This window comes from Trachypithecus francoisi, unplaced genomic scaffold (assembly GCF_009764315.1).
Source record: "Trachypithecus francoisi isolate TF-2019V2 unplaced genomic scaffold, Tfra_2.0 Lachesis_group10, whole genome shotgun sequence".
In the NCBI taxonomy this organism is placed as follows: domain Eukaryota; kingdom Metazoa; phylum Chordata; class Mammalia; order Primates; family Cercopithecidae; genus Trachypithecus; species Trachypithecus francoisi.
The window spans coordinates 60680775-60703936 of NW_022681455.1; the positions used below are offsets into that span (position 1 = coordinate 60680775).

At 35.7% G+C, this 23162-nt stretch overlaps 1 protein-coding gene across 2 annotated transcripts in view; it reads right to left on the reverse strand.

Annotated features, from left to right (window-relative positions):
- EYS (eyes shut homolog) overlaps positions 1-23162 on the reverse strand; it is a 2089174-nt gene that overhangs the window by 42527 nt on the left and 2023485 nt on the right. For both annotated transcript variants that reach the window (XM_033217548.1, XM_033217547.1), the window contains 2 exons: positions 21719-21893; positions 7234-7406 (listed from right to left, as the gene is read on the reverse strand). In XM_033217548.1, coding sequence (XP_033073439.1) covers positions 7234-7406; positions 21719-21893 — 348 coding nt within the window. The remainder of the gene's footprint in view (positions 1-7233; positions 7407-21718; positions 21894-23162) is intronic.

Consider the following 23162-nt stretch of genomic DNA (forward strand, 5'->3'; position numbering starts at 1 on the left):
AATGGAAGAACATACCATGCTCATGGATAGGAAGAATCAATATCGTGAAAATGACCATACTGCCCAAGGTAATTTATAGATTCAATGCCACCCCCATCAAGCTACTAATGACTTTCTTCACAGAATTGGAAAAAACTGCTTTAAAGTTAATGTGGAACCAAAAAAGACCCCGCATTGCCAAGACAATCCTAAGTCAAAAGAACAAAGCTGGAGGCATCATGCTACCTGACTTCAAACTGAACTACAAGGCTACAGTAACCAAAACAGCATGGTACTGGTACCAAAACAGAGATATAGACCAATGGAACAGAACAGAGCACTCAGAAATAATACCACACATCTACAGCCATCTGACCTTTGACAAACCTGACAAAAACAAGAAATGGGGAAAGGATTCCCTATTTAATAAATGGTGCTCGGAAAATTGGCTAGCCGTAAGCAGAAAGCTGAAACTGGATCCTTTCCTTACTCCTTGTATGAAAATTAATTTAAGATGGATTAGAGACTTAAATATTAGAACTAATACCATAAAAACCCTAGAAGAAAACCTAGGTAATACCATTCAGGACATAGGCATGGGTAAGGACTTCATGTCTAAAACACCAAAAGCAACATCGACAAAAGCCAGAATTGACAAATGGGATCTAATTAAACTAAAGAGCTTCTGCACAGCAAAAGAAACTACCATCAGAGCGAACAGGCCACCTACAGAATGGGAGAACATTTTTGCAATCTACTCATCTGACAAAGGGCTAATATCCAGAACGTATAAAGAACTCAAACAAATTTACAAGAAAAAAACAAACAACCCCATCAAAAAGTGGGCAAAGGATATGAACAAACATTTCTCAAAAGAAGACATTCATACAGCCAACAGACACATTAAGAAATGCTCGTCATCACTGGCCATCAGAGAAATGCAAATCAAAAGCACAATGAGATACCATCTCACACCAGTTAGAATGGCAATCATTAAAAAGTTAAGAAACAGAAGGTGCTGGAGAGGATGTGGAGAAATAGGAACACTTTTACACTGTTGGTGGGATTGTAAACTAGTTCAACCATTGTGGAAAACAGTGTGGCGATTCCTCAAGGATCTAGTACTAGAAATACTATATGACCCAGCCATCCCATTACTGGGGATATACCCAAAGGATTGTAAATCATGTTGCTATAAAGACACATGCACACGTATGTTTATTGCGGCACTATTCACAGTAGCAAAGACTTGGAATCAACCGAAGTGTCCATCAGTGACAGACTGGAGTAAGAAAATGTGACACATATACACCATGGAATACTATGCAGCCATAAAAAAGCATGAGTTTGTGTCCTTTGTAGGGATATGGGTGCAGCTGGAATCCATCATTCTCAGCAAACTCTCGCCAGAACAGAAAACCAAACACCGCATGTTCTCACTCATAGGTGGAAATTGAACAATGAGATCACTTGGACATGGGAAGAGGAACATCACACACTGGGGCCTATTATGGGGAGGGGGTAGGGGGGAGGGGTGGCATTGGGAGTTGTAACTGATGTAAATGACGAGTTGATGGGTGCTGACGAGTTGATGGGTGCAGCACACCAACATGGCACATGTATACATATGTAACAAATCTGCACATTGTGCACATGTACCCTAGAACTTAAAGTATAATAGAAAAAAATAAGAATAAAAAATAATTAAGACTTTGGGAAAGGAATGCATGAGGTCTATAAATGGCCGCTCTGGGAGTGTCTGTCTTATGCAGTTGAGATAAGGACTGAACTATGCCCTGGTCTCCTGCAGTGCCCTCAGGCTTATTAGGGTGGGGAAGAAACCCAACCCTGGTAAATTTGAGGTCAGATGGGTTCTCTGCTCTCGAACCCTGTTTTCTGTTGTTGAAGATATTTATCAAGACAATACATGCACAGCTGAACATAGACCCTTATCAGGAGTTTTTGACTTTGCCCCTTGCCTTTTGGTCTTGCTTTGCCCTTTGCCATGTGATCTTTATTGGCCTCAGAGCATGTGATCTTTTTGACCTACTCCCTGTCCATACACCTCCTACCCTTTTGAAATCCTTAATAAAAACTTGTTGCTTTTGCGGCTTAGGTGGGCTTCACGGACCTACCAATATGTGATGTCACCCCTAGCAGCCCAGCTGTAAAATTCCTCTCTTCATACTCTTTCTCTTTATTTCTCAGACCAGCTGACATTTAGGGAAAATAGAAAGAACCTACGTTGAGTTGGGGGTGGGTTCTCCTGATAAGGGAGGATTCCGGAAGGACACTATTTTATACTGCTTTGGATCTCTTCATATTGCCTGAGTGGGTTCTCCACAAATATTATTTAAAATTTAAAAATTTGCTATTACTCGATTGAGAATGAGTTTTTTTGTTCATTTGCTTTATATTTAGATACAGGGTCTCATTCTGTCATCCAAGCTGGAGTGCAGTGGCATGATCACAGCTCACTGTGACCTTGAATTGTGAACCCAAGCAATCCTCCTGCTTCAGCCTCCTGAGTAGCTAGGACTACAGGCAGCCACCACCACAACTGGCTAATTATTCTATTTTTTTTTTTTTTTTTTTTGTAGAGATGAGGGTTTTGCTATGTTGCCCAGGCTGGTCTAGAACTCCTAGCCTCAAGCAGTCCTCCTCCCTCGACCTCCCGAAGTGCTAGGATCACAGACATGAGCTACTGCACCTGATTGAGTATTGTTGTTGTTATTTTAAACATTTTATTTGGTCATTTTGGAAACTTAATGTCTACTACATTTATCATAATAATTTGAAAATCTTTACAGCTTTTATATAGAAAACATTATCTTCTTAAAGTAGGAGGTTTAAAATATTTAAACTTAAGAATCTATAAAAACTAATCCATATTATTAAAAGAAAATGATAAAAATATCTATGTGAGCATGGCCTGCATTTTACCCAAGTGTAATCTGACACATTTTTTCTTGCTCTGTAGGAGGCGACTAATACTAATGGAGTTCTAGTTATATGCTAGGCACTGTGGAGGCCTCCTTATTTTATTGATTCCTTATCATACTCTTTTTGGAGGTTTGCTAGATTAGTCTTTGACAATTCTAACTCTCAGACTATAGGGCTTTCTTTACCACTTGCCTTGTGATATTCCTTGGCTGCTGTGCTGTAAGAACATGACACTAGAAGGCTTGCTTTCCTATTTTTCTTAATGTAAAGTTTATAGATTTTATCAAGTGGAGGAAATGAAATAATGACCTATTTTCTGATCTTTGTATCTTCCCCTATGGTCATGATAATTTCGACTTGCTTGTCACCAGTAATATTTTGATTAAAAACTAAGGGAGCCTTCCTCTTATTGCCCCAAATTAGAAAGTAAAGTTTGTGGCTGGATCTCATCATTGTCAATCATCTCAGTTTAAAAGAAGGGGGGCAGACCTGCCTAAGGGGAAGTAGCAACTAAGTCCTATTTGTAGAAATTGTTTGTAAACACTGTTTTTGTCTGCCTTCCTAGAATGGGGCAGGGTATTTATGACTCAGTACATAAAACATTTTGAGGGAGGAAACTTCAGTTATCAGGAGCTAAAAATTCAATGTATGTAATTTTTGTGCTTATTAATGCTATCTTGAATGGAAATGAAAAAAGAACTTTATTGAAAAAATAACCTCATAGATATGTCTCTTAAAGTTCTTAACTTTTCACTCACTGCTTTGTAAAAACTAATAATGATTTCAGACTTGATAAAAGTGGAATGAAATCTCCCCAGACTTTGGCCAAACCTTCCCCACGAACAGAGATTCTTAAATATCTCCTTTTCACACATGAGAAACCTGATGTTCAGGGGAGTTAAGTTACTTGCCCAATGTCTAAGGTTAGAAATAGAAGTTGTGTCTGTTTCTTTCTACTAAGGCTTAGTTGCCACATCTATTCGTTTAAATGCTCAAAAAGCCTGATGTTTATATAAACTTCAGAATTATTATGTATACTTCACTTTCTCTCCGAGTTTCACTTATAATTTAGCAGGTTGTGTTGAAGAGCATAGAAGACTAAACAAGTAAAATGTGTGTTCCTCGGAATCATAGCTAGTGCCTACTTATCTTTTACTTTTTATGACTATTACAAGTTCATAGAGATAGAGAATCTAATACACATGTAACTATATCTCTATTTTTTTTTTTTTTTTTTTTTTTTTGAGACGGAGTCTTGCTCTGTCACCTGGGCTGGAGTGCAGTGGCCGGATCTCAGCTCACTGCAAGCTCCGCCTCCCGGGTTCACGCCATTCTCCTGCCTCAGCCTCCGGAGTAGCTGGGACTACAGGCGCCCGCCACCTCGCCCGGCTAGTTTTTTGTATTTTTAGTAGAGACGGGGTTTCACCGGGTTAGCCAGGATGGTCTTGATCTCCTGACCTCGTGATCCGCCCGTCTCGGCCTCCCAAAGTGCTGGGATTACAGGCTTGAGCCACCGCGCCCGGCCAAACTATATCTCTATTAACGATGGGATTGAAAGTAGCGAAATAAAGACTAAAGCTTATTTTTTTCTTATGAAGAAAGCATGTGCATTGCTTGCTGTGTTCCACATGGCCACCTTCACCTGAAAAATGAGTATTTGAAAACAGGAAAACACAGTAATAATTCCTGAAACTGCCATCTACTGTGTGTTGGACCAATTTCTCTATTATTAGGAAAACCAAGGACTTGGCTGGAAACCATCCTATGTGTTGAAAGGGCTTGAAGAATTGAACTTCTCCATTAGCAAGAATCAGTTTCAGTGGAAATCAGGGACTGGTTGGACCATAAAGAATTGTTGGCATGAGAAAAATGTTTAAGTAGTTTGAACATTTGTCTGTTTCATGCAAAATGTCCGCATGTGTGGGTTTCTTTACCTTATGAAATGAGAAGTGAGTGAAAAGAAAATTATACTATGAATGGAAAAAATGTGAAAACAAAAAAGGAAACATTTTCAATATTTGCTGGGTTAAAAGTCAAAAACTTACACATTATGGAATCTGACTTGGCTATATGTCTTTGATGCACAATAGCTAGAATTTAGTAGTATTAAAACTAGTCACGAAAAAAGCAATTTACCAATATTATGAGGAAAAAGTAAACTGAGAGGCAATTTTATGATTTAGGAGAGGTTACATGTATAGTTGTAAATCATAAGTTATAACAGGAAGGACAACTATAACATAAAAGAAGTCAGCAAATAAGCAAGACTTGAGTATATGAGAAAAGTAACTGGACATATTGTCTATCTTGCAAAATGTGTGAACCAGAATTCTTGGTATAATATTTTAATGAGTACTCTGGATTCTAAAGTATTCTAATCAAATTGTTATATTATAGAATATCAAGGTATATCTTTGGTTAATTTTGTGTTAGAATTCTATGTGGATGTCACCCATTTTCTGGCACCTTTAATCAAATCTTCTAGACTTTCTTTCTGTAAAAGTAATTTCATTACTCTGACTATTCCAATATTATGTATGTATGTATGTATCGATCTATCATCTATCTATCTTCTATCTATACATCCATTCATCTATCTTCATCTGCCCTCTGTCTATATAATCCGTTTATATACATCCATACATCCACACAAATTTTGGGTTAATCTATCTTTCAAACTTTCACTGTCTGAGCCTTTAAGCATCAAAACTGTGACTTGCCCTATTGTTAAATTCACTAGCCCTTATGTTACTTGTCATATTATTTCTTTCCATTTCTAAAAGCTATTCCTTTGGGAGTTATAAAGGTACTCATCTTGGTTAATTTTTGAGTACTTTGCCTTTCACTAAGGAACTATCCTATGAAAACCGTCACAATTAGTTTTTATTATTGCTATTAAGTTTAAATATTTAACCGACTTTTTTTTTTCTCTGCACTATATGATGGGTGCTAGACACTCAACAGACATGGTCACTGCCCTCAGTTCTATGAAAGACAATCAGGAAAGGCTTCCCTAAATTAGCAAGGTGAAGTGTTAGCACCTGTTATGGAGGGGCAGATGAAAGCATTTTAGGCAGAGGGAAACAATACAAATTCTGTACTCCAGGAAAGAGTGTGGCATATTCTAGGAATTAAGAAACACAATTTCTTAAAGATCAAGATTGATCCCTAGTGTCATTATGAGAGACTGATTTGTGTAAGCCAGATACAAAACTTCATCTCATTATTTCATAGTTACACTCTTAAGACATGATTAAACATTTTTTCCTGTAAACTACTATTATTCTAACCCTCAAATGTCTTCCATTTATTAACAATTTTAACTTTTGGAGAGTTAAACACAAGTAGAATATCAAGGAATATAAGAATAACATGTTTGCATTAATATATTTGATAAAGTGATCTAGAAGTATTAATTTTTTTCTTATCACACATATGAATATGATGTTGCAATAAAACATCCAAATAATGCAAAGGTGGATATAGTACAATTGGTGATTGACTCCTGTACTCTTTTTATCCCAGCCTCTGTTTCTAAAATAGGGAAGAGAGAGCTAAAGCTTCATCTTCTGGGTGGTGGGTGAGGCAGGATAGAGAAATAGTAGATAGTCCAGTCTCAGAAAGCTAGGATATGGCAGGTAGGTCCTTATGTCCCTTTATTTTCCTGTCTTAATCTCTCCAGCTTCACTAACTGGGAGTTTCCTGGATTCTCTAATGTTGTTCTGGAAGTCCCAGCCAGGGATTAAAGAGAAGATAGATCAGATCTAGAAGTACTGTTACAGCCCAGCTTGTGAGCGCCCAGAGATTGCTGAGCTCTTTTAGAGGCACTACCATAAATTGTCCTAGTAGTTAGGACATTGTTGCTTCTGACTGTTACTACTGGACTTGGGACCATTTCTCCTCTCTAATTTCCATCTGAAGCTGATGGTCTTGTGATATTGCTGAGAGTTTTGAGTGAGATGGAAAGTACAGATAGGAGAGGCTCACAGAGATGAAGTCTTGATCTGGAACTGAGTTATGAACTTAAGCTCACTTGACTTAACTGCATTTAGCATAAAACATCTAGAACATCCACACAAATAGGAAGTTTAGAGTTAATAAAGCAATACTAAAAGCCATATTTTTTGTACTACTGAATTTTAAGTACTAGTCTATCTGTGAAGTATAATGTCAAATATACTCGAAAAAGAGGAGAGTAGATTCGAATTTTATTATATGTACTTTTTTACTTTTCAAAAAGAAAACTGACTTTGAAATTCCTAATTTTAGTTATATTTGTGAACAGAAAAATGACTTGAAATTCTGCCTCACCTTGTTCACAGTAGATTCCAGTGGTTCCTAGAGGACAGAAACAGGTGTATCCATGAGGTAATGAAATGCAGGTTGCTCCTCTGCTACAGTGGTGTGGAGGGTCATGTTCAGGATCACAGATGGAAACTGTCTCTGTGCAGAATGCTCCTTTCCACCTAGTGGTACAGTTGCAGCTGTGGGTTGAGAGAAAGTCACATAGTTTGAGCACTTGTGTAGAGATGGATACATACTATGTATTGCCTTGATGCTAACTTGTCAATTTTAACTGAAGTTCCAAGAGATCAAAATGAATTGTGATTCAAACTCTAAGACCTAAATTGTCAAAGGAGAGAGTTAATAACTGGTTATAGGATTACTGGACTCCACATCAAAGACTTTAAAAGATTCAGAGTGTATAAATAGAAAGATAATTTTTTGAGAATCGTTTCTTTGGACAAAATTGCATTGTAAGTCTCTCTCCCAACTCCCACACCACCACCAAGAGAAAAAGCTGTGCGTGGTGTTGCTGTCTCCTAACTTCAAGCCTAGTGAAAAGAGATTTAGCAGGACCACTTGGAGAGCTTGGTATGTGTTCCCTGGCATTGGCAAACTCACAGGCTCAGCTCCTGGGGTTGCAGAAAGAGCTGCAAACATGCTGAAGACGAGTCAAATGTGAGTGAATCCCAGGAAAGGGATGTTCATAGTCAGGAACAACAGCTTGAGGATATATAAAAATGAATCTTGACTAAGAGGTGTCCTTCTCGCTAAGATACCTGGGCAGTAAGAGGTTTCTGGCTGGAGCAGAAGCTGAGGGGTAATAGGGAATACTCAGCTGAAAGAGAGACCTTGTCTGGGTTTAGAGAGTGATATTGGGAGGAGCCCAGAAGAAAACTTTCCGATAGACCCATCAAAGGCAGAGTTGTCAGATAAAACGTAGAGCATCTAGTTAAATTTAAACATGAGTTAAACAATGAATAACTTTTCTTAGTAGAAGTATGTCCTGATATGGTTTGGCTGTGTCCACACCCAAATCTCATCTTGAATTGTAGTTCCCATAATCCCCATGTGTTATGGGAGGGACCAGGTGGAGAAAATTGAATCATGGGGGAGGTTTCCCCCATCCTGTTCTCATGATAATGAGTTAGTACTCATGAGATCCGATGGTTTTATAAGGGGCTTCCTTCTTCATTGGGCACTCATTCTTCTCCTTCCTGCCACCACATGAAGGACATGTTTGCTTCCCCTTCCACCATGATGTAAGTTTTCTGAGGCCTCCCCAGCCATGCTGAACTGTGAGTCAATTAAACCTCTTTCCTTTATAAATTACCCATTTTCAAGTATGTCTTTATTAGCAGTATGAGAACGGACTAATACATGTCTCATACAATATTTGAACTTTAAATAAATAATATTTGAGATTTTATTGTTATATATCTTGATATATAGATACATACACACACACACACACACACACACACACACACACACACACACATATATATAGTTGATACATTGTTGTTTGTCTGAAATTCAAATTTATCTGGGCACCGTGTGTTTATTTTGCCCCTCCCTGCCTCCCTCCCTCCCTGCCTTTTTCCCTTTCTTCCTTCCCTTTCTCTCCCCACCATACCCCTTCCTTTCTTCTTCTTCTGAAAACACTGCACTAAAGAGTACATGAGAGAAAGGGTTAACTTAAAATTCCTGTTACAGTCAGAGAGCAATAAACCACCGTGCCAGCCTAAAGAGCACATTCTAGAATTGGGTGTGAGATATAGGGGTCAGAAACTGTTAAACTGGAAAAGGACAGCAGTTGATCACACCTTCCCAGACCTTTTAGTTATGTCATATACTTTTATATGCTTGTTGCATCTAAATTAATAGTTGTGCAAAAATGTTCGGAAAATTGTATAGGGTTCTCCAAAATGGAGACAAACAAAATACAGAATCTGCTACAAAATTACATTTTTTTGAAGATTATTTTTGAAGATCAAAAAGAGTATAGAATGTATAAAAACTTCTTATACAAAAAAGAGAATGAGTAATTTCGCAAAAGAAATAAAACTATAGTAAAAATTCTTATTAAATAATTTTTAAACACGATGCTGTCATTACTTTTAAAAGTGACGATTGCGCCATCTAGTGGTTCATTTTTATCTACTTGAAAAAAGCTTAGAAACAAAATTGTTCTCACTGCCTTATAGATAGAACTCACAATGGTAAAATACTTATTTTATTTAATTCACTTACACTTTATTGTATATATTTAAGATATATAACATAGTGTTATGGGAATAAAATACTTGCTTGGATATTAAAGTAGATAAATCACATTAAGCATAATATAGATGCTAAAATCTTATTTGAAAAAAATAACAAATCAGAGCATTATATAGTTTGTCTCAGAATTTTTAGATCTGAAACAATTAGCTGTATGTTTAATATATAATTAGTTATTATATAATTCTAATGAGAATGATTTTGTGCAAGGTCAAATTTTTCTTTTTGTTCCTTGGTTTCTATGGCACCCTGTGAAATATAGATAATAAAAAATTTCAAGCCTTCATTAGTTATTCTCTACTTTGGGTGATATTTTTCTAACCCTTGATGTTAATTCATTAATATTTCTTCCCTTAACCACATATACTACTCTGCCCTGAGGAAAAGTCGATTTTGTAGAAGTGTGTGTGTGAGGTGAGGTGTCTATATAGTGGGCAATGTAAAAACAAAACAAAGACAGGTTGGTATCTATTTAAAGAATATTTATTATTTTTTACGGGCTAGCTGTCTGTGCTTATCTTAGGATTGAGGATAGTACTGTGCTTGGTAGTGAGATTCTACAACACAGGAAGGTCCATTTTTGACCTCATGGACTTCTGTATTTTGGAGAAATCAGATTAGTAAGGAGATAATTTTAATAAGATGGGACAAGTTCTAAAATGGGTATTATGGTATCCTGTGGATGGACATCTAAGTAATTTTAGTGGATTACTTAGGGAAGGCTAAGGGAAGGCTTAGGAAAGGCCGCCAAAGTGAAATTTGCCTGCATAAATGCATGCACTGAGAGGAGGTGTCAAAGGACTTTGAACAACAGGCTGAGACAGTTCAACTTCAAAAAAAAAAAAACTTAATTTTTGTGGGTACAGAGTAGGTGTACATATTTATGGGGTACATGACATGTTTTGGTATAGGCATGCAATGTGTGACAATCACATCATGGAAAATAGGTTATCCATCCCCTCAAGCATTTATCCTTTGTGTTACAAACAATCCAATTATACTCTCTTAGTTATTTTAAAATGTACAATTAAATTATTATTGACTATAGTCATCCTGTTGTGCTATCCAATACTAGTCCTTGCTCATTCATTCCACTTTTTTGTACCCATTAACCGTCCCTACCTCCCTGTTACCCACCACCCTTCTCAGCATCTAGTGACCATCCTTCTACTCTCTATCTCCATGAGTTCAACTGTTTTGATTTTTAGACCCACAAATAAGTGAGAATATGTGATGTTTGCCTTTCTGTGCCTGGCTTCAGTTCAACTTTTAAGTGACAGGTGTATAGAAAATGACATGAATGATGAGGCACACTTTAAGAATATTGATCTGTTATGTGTAGGATGATTGCATAGTTTAACAATAAGCTCTCTGGTGACGTAATTTTAATCTTAGTGAGATCTTAGCATATTTTTGCTACTAGAAAAGGGGCTGGCAACCTTTTTTTGTAAAGGGCAAGGCAGTTTACAGTTTTGCTTTGTGGGCCATATAGACACTGTTGCAATAATTAAACTCTGCCATTGTTGAAAGCAGCCACAGAAAACACACAAATGGGTGTGGCTGTATCCCAATAAATTTTAGTTACACAAATAGGTGGTAGGCCAGATTTGGCCCATATGCCATAGTTTTCTGACCCCCGCACTCTAGACCATTAATTCTAGAGATAGGCTCTGTTTTGTTTTTTATTATTGTCTCAAGGCCCCAAACAGTTCTTGGTTTATTGTAAGTTTTAATTGACTATTCAAGGAATAAACACATAAGTGAATAAATATAATAGGTCATGGCTGGGATAAGAAAGCAGATGGAGACAAAAGTCCTGAATAGGAAAATTGCTGTGGGGATGCAGAGGTTGAAGTGTAGATATGAGAGGCATTTTCAAGGCTTTGGTAAGTGTGTTGGTATGAGAAGAAAAATTATAGTAACGACAAACATTATTTGATGCTTACCATTTGTCAGGCACTCTTCTAACCTTTTTAGTTTCTCTATTATCTTATAAGAAGGGTACTATCATCATCCTCATTTTGAAGAGGAGGAATCTGAGGAACAGAGAGGTTAAGTCTGCTAATAAGTGAGGAAGTCCACCCTTTAGTTACCATTTTATGTCTCTCAATCCTGTGGAAGTGTTGGGACCATGAAAGAGTATGGTGTTGTTAGTGAAATAGGGACAACTGGATAGCAATATAGTAAAGGGAAAACATAGAGAATCTACTTTTATAGGTTTTATTCCCGGGATGCAAGACTGGTTCAACATACACAAATTGATAAATGTGATTCACCACATAAATAGAATTAAAAGCAAAAACCATATCATGTTCTCAATAGATGCAGAAAAGACTTTGATAAAATTCAACTTTCTTTTGTGTTAAAAACCTTCAACAAACTAGACATTGAAGGACCATACTTCAAAATAATAAGAGCAGTCTATGACAAATCCATAGCCAAACATCATCCTGAACAGGCAAAAGATCGAACCATTCCCCTTGAGAACTGCAACAAGACAAGGGTGCCCATTCTCACCACTGCTATTCAATACAGTAATGGAAGTGCTAGCCAGAGCAATCATGCAAGAGAAAGAAAGAAAAGATATCCAAACAGAAAGAGAGGAATTCAAGTCATCTCTCTTTGCAGATGATATTATTCTATACTGAGAAAATCCCATGGACTCTGCCAAAAGGCTCCTAGAACTTATAAATAACTTCAGTAAAATTTCAGAATACAAAATCGCTGTACAAAAATCAGTAGCATGCCTATATACCAATTATGTCCAAGCTGAGAACATAAGCAAGAATGAAATCTCATTTACAATAGCAACAAAAAGAATGAAGTACCTAGGAACATGGAACCAAGGAGGTGAAAGATCTTTATAATGATAATTACCAAACACTGATGAAGGAAATCAGAGATAACACAAACTAAAAAAGATTTCATGCTCATAAAAAGGAAGAATCAATATTGTTAAAATGGATATACTGACCAAAGCAATTTACAGATTCAATGTTATTCCTATCAAACTACCAACATAATTTTTCACAGAATTAAAAAAATTATTCTAAAATTCATATGGAAACAAAAAAGAGGCTAAATAGCTGAAACAATCCTAAGCAAAAAGCACAAGGCCAGAGGCATCACTCTGCCTAACTTCAAACTATACTACAAGCCTACAGTAACCAAAATAGCATGGCACTGGTACAGAAACAGACACACAGACCAATAGACAGAACAGAGAACCTAGAAGTAAAGTCATACACCTAAAAGCACCTGATCTTCAACAAAGTCAATGATAAGCAATGGGGAAAGGGCTTCCTATTCAATAAATGCTGCTGGCTAGCCATATGCAGAAGATTGAAACTAGACCCCTTCCCTTCACTACATATGTTATGAAAATTAACTCAAGATGGACTAAAGACTTAAATGTAAGACCTAAACCTATAAAAACCCTAGAAGAAAACCTAGGAAATACCATTCTAGACATCAGGCTTGGTAAAGAATTTATGACTAAGTCCCCAGAAGCAATTTCCATAAAAACAAAAATTGACAAGTGGGACCTAATTAAACCAAAGAGCTTCCGCACAGCAAAAGAAACTATCAATAGAGTAAATAGACAACCTACCGAATGGGAGAAAATATTCACACACTACACAATAACAAAGGTCTAATGTCTAGAATATATAAGGAACTTAAACAATTCAACAAGCAGAAAACAGACAACCCCATTAAAAAAATAGACAAATGACATGAACAGACTCTTCTTTTGAGAAGAGTCAATACATGAAACTAACAAATAGATTAAGTAATGCTCAACATCACTAATCGTTAGAGAAATGCAAACCAAAACCACAATGAGATACCAACTCACACCAATCAGAATGGCTATTATAAAAAAGTAAAAAAAAAATGACAGCCATTGGTGAGATTGCAATGAAAAGGGCACACTTAAACATTGCTAGTGGGAATGTAAATTACTTCAGCCACTGTGAAAAGCAGTGTGGATATTTCTTAAAAACTTAGAACTACCATTCAACCCAGCAATCCCATTACTGGCTATACACCCAAAGGAATATAAATCATTCTATGAAAAAGACATATGCACTTGTATGTTAACCGCAGCACTATTCGCAATAGCAAAGACATGGAATCAACCTATATGCCCATCAACAGGGTTCTGGATAAAGACAATGTGGTACCTATTCACCATGGAATACTACACAGCCATTGAAAAAATGAAATCATGTCCTTTGTAGAAACATGAATGCAGCTGGAGGCCATTATCTTATGCAAACTAACATAGGAACAGAAAACTAAATACTGCATATTCTCATTTATAAGTAGGAGCTAAACAGTGAGTACATATGGACACAAACAAATGGGAACGATAGGCACTGGGGACTACTTGATGTAGGAAGGTGGGAGGGAATGTGGAGTGAAAAACTACCTATTGGGTACTATGCTCACTATCTGGGTGATGGAATTATTTGGACACCAAACCTCAGCAACACACACTTATGTAACAAACCTGCACATGTACATTCTGAACCTAAAATAAAAGTTGAAAAAAAAAAGCCACTTTTAGCTAGTCTGCATTGGAGGTAAGAGTAGGTGATAAAATAGCTTTTTTTTTTCTTTTTCTATAAGCATCTAGCAACGTGGCTTGTAAATTTGATGATAGTTCAGGACATAAGGCAGATTTAATTAAATAGACTAGCAGGCAAAGAGCTGGGAAACATGCACCCGGCATACAATAGCTAAGACTACTTAAATTATCCTGAGGAATCATTGACACTATACAGAGCACTGCTTTCTTATTTCAAGACCATTCAAAAAATGTCACATATCCTTAATTGTCAGTACAAGGAAAAAGTTGTGGGTTCTTCTGTCTCCAAACATAAACAGATGGTAGCAGAGAATAAAATATTAAACATTTTGGAAATGTAACAGCTCATCATGATAGTAAATCTAGAGATGAATATTAGAGTGTGTTCTTACTAATATAGTTAATTATTTTACTTCTGTGCATTTAGAATGAAACTGATTTGAATTCCTAAATTGCAGATACATTGTTTAGTTCTGTCAATTTTATAGCTTAGAAACTCTATGGGTTAATTTTTCCTCATTACTATAGAAATTCAACATGAAGAATTTAATTTTCTTGTAATTAGGCAAGTCTAAGACTGTAAGAGTTTGGTATGAACATGGATATAAAAAATTAACTGAAAATGAGATAATCGAAGATTTAATATTTTTTGTTAAATATCATTCACTTACTAAATATTACCAAAGAGGGAATATAAAGCAGCATTGTACTTTGTTACCAAGGTGAGTACAAAATAGAAAACATGGTCTTGTTCCCCACTCTGAGGACTTGCTACTTTATTTAGAATAATGTATTTGTATGAAATATATAATATATAAAATATAATATTCAAAGTTTCTTAGGGCTTTACCTTAGTGCCAGGCACCATTTTAAGTACTTTAGATGTAGTGATTTGTTTAATCACCATATAAAACCTACAAAGTAATACTATTATTCACCCTCAGATTGCAGATGAGAAGCTAATACAGAAAAATATAACCTCTGCTTAGCCTACTTTTTCAGGTTACCTATCAAATATGGATTTTGATGTTTTGGATAAGAGAGATTCTTCTTTATATGTTGAGGCTGAGATAAGAACAGAAAAAGAAAGTTCTTGGAGAAAATTTACCTTGAGCTGGATCTGTAAAAAGGTTCTGGTTATAGATTTGTGGGTTTTCTATGCATAAGCAAAAGCACAGACACAAAATCTATGTGGTATGATGATAAAGTCATATGAATAATAGAATAAATGTATGTAATTTAGCAATGGGCGATCACATGACCTAAAGGAATCTAGTTCTGCATATATAACTTATTTCTCTGCTATTTAAATAAAAAGGGAAACATAGCTGAATTATCTTCTCAGGTCATCTCCTGTGTGGATGACTTAATTCATATAAAATTGCTTTCCTTTATGGCTTATTTCCATTTGAGTAACAAGTTAGGAGAATAAGGTAAGTGTGATGTGATGTATAACATTTTACCTGCCAAAATTTGCTGGATTTTAAATGACATGCTCAAAATTTGAGCCTTTGAAGAATATACAATCAAGTGCTAAAACAAATGAACCTCATCATACACTGGAATGTGATGGCATATTGCAACTCAACATGCTTACTAGGACAGGTTGCTATAATAATCACTCCACCTGCTGACATTCCCCCATGGCCTTCCTTTCTTTGCTGGTGAGATACTCACCTAGGTCCTTGGTGATACCTCACAGAGTTTAAGAAGGATGAGATGAAATGACTCTTTATATACTATTGAAAATACTGGCAGTTGTCTGTGGGCTTTATTTTGTAGTTCTCCAGGTGTAAGGGCTTGAACATTGTAGTATGTTAACAGTTGGAATCAGAATTCCTATTAAAGAGAGAACTGTCTTTGGGAAACTGCATGAGCTGCTTGGAGTAGACAGTGGAACCTGGTTGCATTGGGATGAACATGAGCCTGGACTCAAAATAAGATGATAAATTATACTGCCTGAGACCAGGAGGGAATTGTGGTTTGTTTTAACCTACAGACTCAGTTGGAAAAAAGCAAAGCAAAGGACAGAAGATGGGTGTCTTCTGTCACCCATTGCCATGTATTTACTGCAGTGGTGCGGTGACCAAAAGACAAGTTGGGAGTTGTTTAGGTGGCCATGATATAAACTTTTTTCCTTCAACTTTGTCACCTCTCTCCAACCCCCTGCACCAATCTAAACAATCTAAACAAGTGGAAATGGCTTTGTTAATTTGATAGAAATTAAAGTTGATTATAGCTTCTAGGCATCTGTGATATGGAATAGTCAGTATGGGTGAAAGACTGTTGAGCTAGAGATGACTTGAGAACATAAACCTTCCTTTTGGAATCTTCACAATTTATGTAGATGTCAAGGGTCTGGTAGAAAGTAACTGACATCTGAGCTATAAAAAGACCATGAGAGAAAAGAGTTTACTCTTAAGCCACAGTGTAGGGAGGCTTGATGAAAATCCACAGTGAATTCTTACCTCTGACTCTTATTTTCCAGCTGCTTAAATAATAAAGAAACAAAAAAATGCGAACTTATTTTAGGATCTACACTCTTCAAATAAGTTTTTCATATTTTCTGACTATGGAAAGATAATTTTCTGAAAATGTCTCATCTTTGGCCAGTGGGAATCTCTTTAAGTTGGCTCCTGTTGTCTTTTAATATAACCATAGTTGTCTTTGTTAACATTCTTGCTTTCAGGCATAAAAAGATATCTAGGCTTATATTATATATTTTCTCCTAGAGCTGAGTGCACAAGTCTCCAAGAAGTCTTGGTTCATTTTAGTGGAAAATGGTATTTGGAGATGACAATTTTGGCACTAGAGGTGTTCATTGATACTGAATTATTGTTTCTAAATCTTTTTAGTGGATATAGCTGGGAAATTTTTTTTTTAAAGAAAGATTTTTTTTTTTTTTGAGATGGAGTCTTGCTCTGTCGCCCAGGCTGGAGTGCAATGGTGCAATCTCGGGTCACTGCAGCCTCTTCCTCCCGGGTTCAAGTGATTCTCCGTCTTCAGCCTTCTGAATAGAAAGTTAAGTAATGTGTTCATACATTAATTCCAATTCATATTAAGGATTAGAATGATTTTTACTTCTTCGATTTTATGCCTAGATCTCTTTCATGCTGAAAATTCTAGTTCCTAATGATTAATATTAATTGTTCATTTGGTTTATATATAATTATCTGTTATATAAATATAATGTTATTTGTGTATTTTTATATATAGTTTTAAAATAACAATATCAATGTTACCACTAACATCAAGACTACAGAATGCAATAGAATATCTTTATGTTCTTTTTGTTTTAGGCCATAATCCACTGTATAGTAAACATATTGTGTTTTAAGATCAATTGAACTAAATCTTTCTGCTTGTTTATGCTACCAACTTGAAGTACAGTTGAATTTATTCATTTCTTTATTTTCCTTCAGTATTCAAAGAGTGGTCTTTTTCTTTTTTGATTTACCATGTGAAACATTTTACCTGGTTCCAAATAAAAAGTATAAAGCAAATTATAGTTAGAAAGTCTAGCTTTTATCCTTTTACTACTTCTTGTTTTCTCCCTCACCCTATAGATAACCATTTATAAATTGTGTGTGTGTAATCTTGCATTTTTTTCTTAGAAAAATATAAGCCTATTTGTATGTGTATCTATGTTTATGTATTTATATCTGTTTATATCTATTATCCCCTTTTCTTACATGTTTCTTTACCCTGATTTTTTTCACTTAATACGTCCTGAGGATCACTCCATAGCAACATATAAAAGGCATATATATATATATGAAGTCCTCCATTACATAAACATTCCTTAGCTTTTTCAACCAGATACCTGGTGATGAACATTTGAGCAGTTTCCAGTCTTTGTTTTAACAAGTAGAGAAATTAGGTTGCTCTAATACATAATAGTGTCTACTTCTCTATAGCCTCACTACTAGATTAGTCATATTTTTAGCTTTTTGCCAACCTCATAGGTGAGAAAAATTATCTATCTAAAATTGGAATCTCTGGAAGACAGAGTTAAGGGCAATTCCAAGGAAGTAAGGAATACTCTTTCAAGGAAGTAACAGTGAGAGAGAAGCAAAGGGAGGAGGAAAAAAGTTTTCCTTAAAGGGACACATCTGTATATTGTCCTCAGTCACAGGTTACTGTACAACATTGTGACTATGGTTAGTAGCAACGTCTTGTATTTTGAAAATTGCTGAGAGTAGATTTTAAATATTCCAATCAGAAAAAAGTATAAATATGTGAGGTAATGCATATGTTAATTAGCTCATTTGAGCCATTCCATGATGTATACATATTTTGAAACATCATGTTCTACATGATAAATATATCCAATTTTTATTTGTCAATTAAGAAAATAAAGGAAAAAAGTACAACTTAAATAAAATAAAACTTGCTTAAAAACACCTATTAAGCTAGACATGGTGGAAGACATTGGCAAAAATGTAAAATAATATCTTTCTTCTCACTAAACATTTTTGGTTTGGAATCAGCCATTTCATTAAAGCATTTTATTTATGTCAAAAACAAACAAACAAAAAGACACTTACCAAGCACATACACACATAGGACTAAGAACTAAACCCATTTTTTTTTTTTTTACTTAAAACTTTCGTTTTGATGTAACCTTTTTTCTTTTTTCTCCTTGGCTACTAAGAACAGAAATAGTTTTCCATTTATTTGTTGTACCAGAACTCATCCCAGGAGCATAAAGGCCTGAAATGAACTCTGCCTTATGATACTCACATTTGAGAAATTCCATTAGAACACAGATGGATCTGTGTGTGATGATGAACTCGGAGCAGGAGAGAAGGGTTTTCATCACTTTACCAGGGCCCTGAACATACTGGAAACCTTATCGGGCCCCACCTCACTCCTTACTTGGAATAAGACTTTCCCTTATGTACCCAAACAATGCCTCCTATGCCAGCTAAGAGGAAGGGAGCTAACGGGAGCATTTTGAGTTGTTTTAAATTTATAACATTAAACTGTTCATTGTTAAGACACTTTGATCAGCTTTGAGGTTTTGCTTTTACAATTGATTCTAAGCACCATAAAATTGGTGGTTCTGTGTTGGTACTTGCCTCTTGAGCATTTAAGAAATATTTCATAAGATGTGTTAGTTATTTTTCAGGAAAAGATTAAACTTTAGCTTTAAGCTGTCTATAAGGTTACCTAGAAATTCAATTTAATATTACCCTGCTTCAGTTGAAAAATAAAGTTTAGAGCCATATAAAATTAAGAATCTGTAACTAGGACAAGGACAGAAATAAACTTCTTAAACACTTTTGAAAAGTATATTACAAAGCACAATATTTTCTTTCTTTAAAGGAGGTATTCTTATACTGAGATTAGAAAATAATTGTTTAAAACTGTCAAAAGGAATAAAATTCTTTAAACTGCTGCTGCCACTGGATCTGAATGTCTATGAATGGGAGACTTAATATTTTTGAACAGTTTATTGAGGTATAATTTACTTACCATAAAATTCACCTGTTTTAAGTTTGGGGATCTGTAAATTTAATGTTATTAAATGATGGTCACAAGAACTACTTCTGGCTCTGCAGTAAATCTTTATAGTTAGTAATTATTTTGTAATTAGGTCAATAAGAGGATCCCAAAACTGGTCACAATTTTGATAAGAAAAATTTTTAGAATCCTGTAAGGAAATTTGTCAGATGTATCATTCCCCCTGTACATTATCGCTTAAGTCTATTTGTTATTCAAATTTAGGCCCTCGTGTTTGAGATACTGCTTTCCACCCACACAGCAATCTATGAAATCTCCAGGATATGTGTTATGAAGAAAGGTATTTTCAATTTGGAGAAAATACAAAGTACCAATTGAAGATAATTTCAATGTCATTTTAAAAAATTAAGGTGAACAGGTTACAATCAGTAAATAGCTACTTAACACTTTTGTTACCTCATTAAAATTATTCGCTGCTTTAAGTTCATTTCTTGCTATTTAGATTCTGTAGAGAATCTTGACCCAGGAAATGGAAGATCTGATTTTGAGTCCTGCTGTACTACTCACAGGGTGTGCATACATCCTCTCGAATTACTCACAGTCTCTGGGGCTTATTTTCCCTGTATAAAATTGGAATTAGGATACTGGCCTTGAGTAATTTAGAGGGTTTTGGTGAGGAGCAATGGAAATAATATATAAAAAATGCTTTGTTACCCACAAAGTCCTGTGCAATTGTAAGGTATTATGTTTAATATCAGAACTCAGTAAAATTTCTATATTAATCAAAATAATCTGCAAATGGTTCTAAGTATCTATCTATACTTGGTACTATATATTCCAAGATAAATATATATGGTTCTTAGGTTCAAACTGTTAGGCTGTTTGGTCTACATGGAATAACATAGGGTGGGGATGGATTTCCCACCTTCACCTTCAACTTCATATGCTTTCCTACTGCTACTTTCTAGATCCCTGTTTATTATCACGTCAAAAAATAACAAAAATACTTAGTAGTAACATCTGAAGAATGACTACAACTCTTTAGATAAAGTGAAGTAAACGTGTACTCCTAATTAAATTTAGTTGTAGAGCAAATTAGGGTACATACTTTGTAAAGCAAGCTAAAGGTTTCATTAAAAATTGTAGAGAAGTAATGATAAAATTATAGTGGTAAAGCTAATGCCAAAAATTATTGCTCTGTGATGGTGGCATCCCAAGCCTTAGATTTTGTCCTCAGTAATTCCATGGGCTGAGTCAAACTATACATTTTTTTTTCTCCAAAAATTTTACTGTGACTATCAGTCATTTGAGCTTTGCTTTTCATCATTTTCTAGCGAGGAGGTGGAAGGAATTTGTTTAGAGTGAATAAGAGATTCACTCATGTCTTTTAAAACTACACTTTCTTCATGGTAGATAGACTCTGTCCTTCAGGAGAAACTCTGACACTCCACTTTCCCAGCTGCTTTGCAGGGAGCCAGTGTTCCTGGTGAAGTGCATTACGTCTTCTCATGCGTCCTGTGGGGAGCATTTTGACAAATCTCTCTTTAGCTGTCTTATACATGTATGAGACATAAGAAATTTATGAGTAGCTAGAGTGTAAGAAATTGAATGACAGAGTGCTTACTTCCACTTTCTTTAGCATATTCCCAGAACCCCTCATATACTACTTTTGCATAGATGAGATGCTCAGCAAAAGGAGTAATTAATATAAAAACATTCTCCTTTCTTTTTTCCTCCTCACTCAATGGGTCCATGTTGGTTTCATACTAAAGTAGTTCAGAAGTCAAATTGTGTAGCTTTACTATTGCCCTTTATAAAGGGGCTCAAACCTACATATGAAAGCAAATCCTAGTGTGTAAGCCTTTGTGTGGTTAACATTTCTGTCTACTCTCTCAATAGTATGGATTTAAGAGATATTTTTCATGGTGTCTGGAATGAGATGTAGTGATTCATTGTCATTGTTTAAGAGAACTAAGATGGCATAAATGCTGTGCTGATCCTATTTGTAGTTGCTTTCACCTGTCCTCCCATCATGTAACAAGTCTACATAAGAACATTTTAAAGACGTGCATCTGTTTGTGCTCCTAGTTTGTACAAGTGGAATGCCAGTTAGAGTGGAGTACCAGTTAGAGCACAACCTGCTACTTTCATTCCTAATAATGTTATACTTACTAAACACTAGTTCCACTCTCTATGCATGTCCCACCGTTGCCACATTTCATTAAACTGCAGGGAGAAGCATGACACTGGCCAACACTGCGTCCAGCATTTGGGTGGCCCTCAGGATTTCCTAGTCCTCTGAAATGGCCATCCTTCTCAGTGCGAACTTGAAGAGTGAAAATACAACCTTGAAGAAATGCAAAAACACTTCATGTTAACAAACAGAAGGAATAGATAAAACAAGAAGAAGGTTATTTTTCATTTTTAAAGTAAAAGTTTTTCAAAATAAAGTAATACATGTAAATTTTAAAAGAAATATAAGAATACAGAAATGCACAGAGAAAAATGTTTTTTAAAGTCATTCATGGTATCACCCCACAGCAGACAACTATTAACATTTTGGGGTGTATGTGTGTGTGTGTGTGTGTGTGTGTGTGTGTGTGTGGTATTTTTTCTATGCTTAGTCATATTTTCTTTTAAACAAAAATGCAATCTGCACTAAGCTGTAGAAAATATAATATTATACCAAACAGTTGAATATCATAAATAACATTAACATTTTTCTTGTAGCATTAACTATTTTTAAGTGATGGCATATTTCCTTATATAAAAATATATTTAATAAACCTATAATTATTATATCATCAACTCATTTATATGTTTGTTATTAGAAATAAAGTTGTAATGAATATCTTATGTGTATATCTTTGTCCAGTTTAAAATTATTTTCTAGTACATATTTCTAGAAGGAGAATTACTAGGGGAAAAGATATAGATGCTTTGAAGTATGCCTAAGTGTCCCCCATAGATATTTTTCACAACTGGACTCAGGAGACTGGGATATCCCCTTCTTCACAGGCACTACCATGCATGGGATGGCCATTCCATTTCATTTTTACATGCAATAGCTAATAAAATACTATTTTCCTGTTTTTAGTTGGGTATCAAAAATCTTTTAACAAATGTATTGGTCTTTCATAATTATATTATAATTTGTATTTATAGTATATAAAGAGAGTCTCCTTATATAATGAGGACATTAGCTATTTGTGATATTTGGTACATAAACTTTCTCCAGTTTAATATTTACCACCCAATTTTGCTATTTTTCTCTTTTTTCTTTCAGAGATTTTGCCTTTGTACACATCTTTAGAAAGAACTTTTCGGTCGGGCACGATGGCTCACACCTGTAATCCCAGCACTTTGGGAGGCTGAGGCAGGCGGATCAGGAGGTCAGGAGATTGAGACCACCCTGGCTAACACGGTGAAACCCCATTTCTATTAAAAATACAAACAATTAGCTGGGTGTGGTGGCGGGCGCCTATAGTCCCATCTACTCGGGACTCTCAGGCAGGGGAATGGCGTGAAGCCTAGAGGAGGAGCTTGCAGTGAGCCGAGATAGCGCCACTGCACTCCAGCCTGGGCGACACAGCGAGACTCAATTTCAAAAATGAAA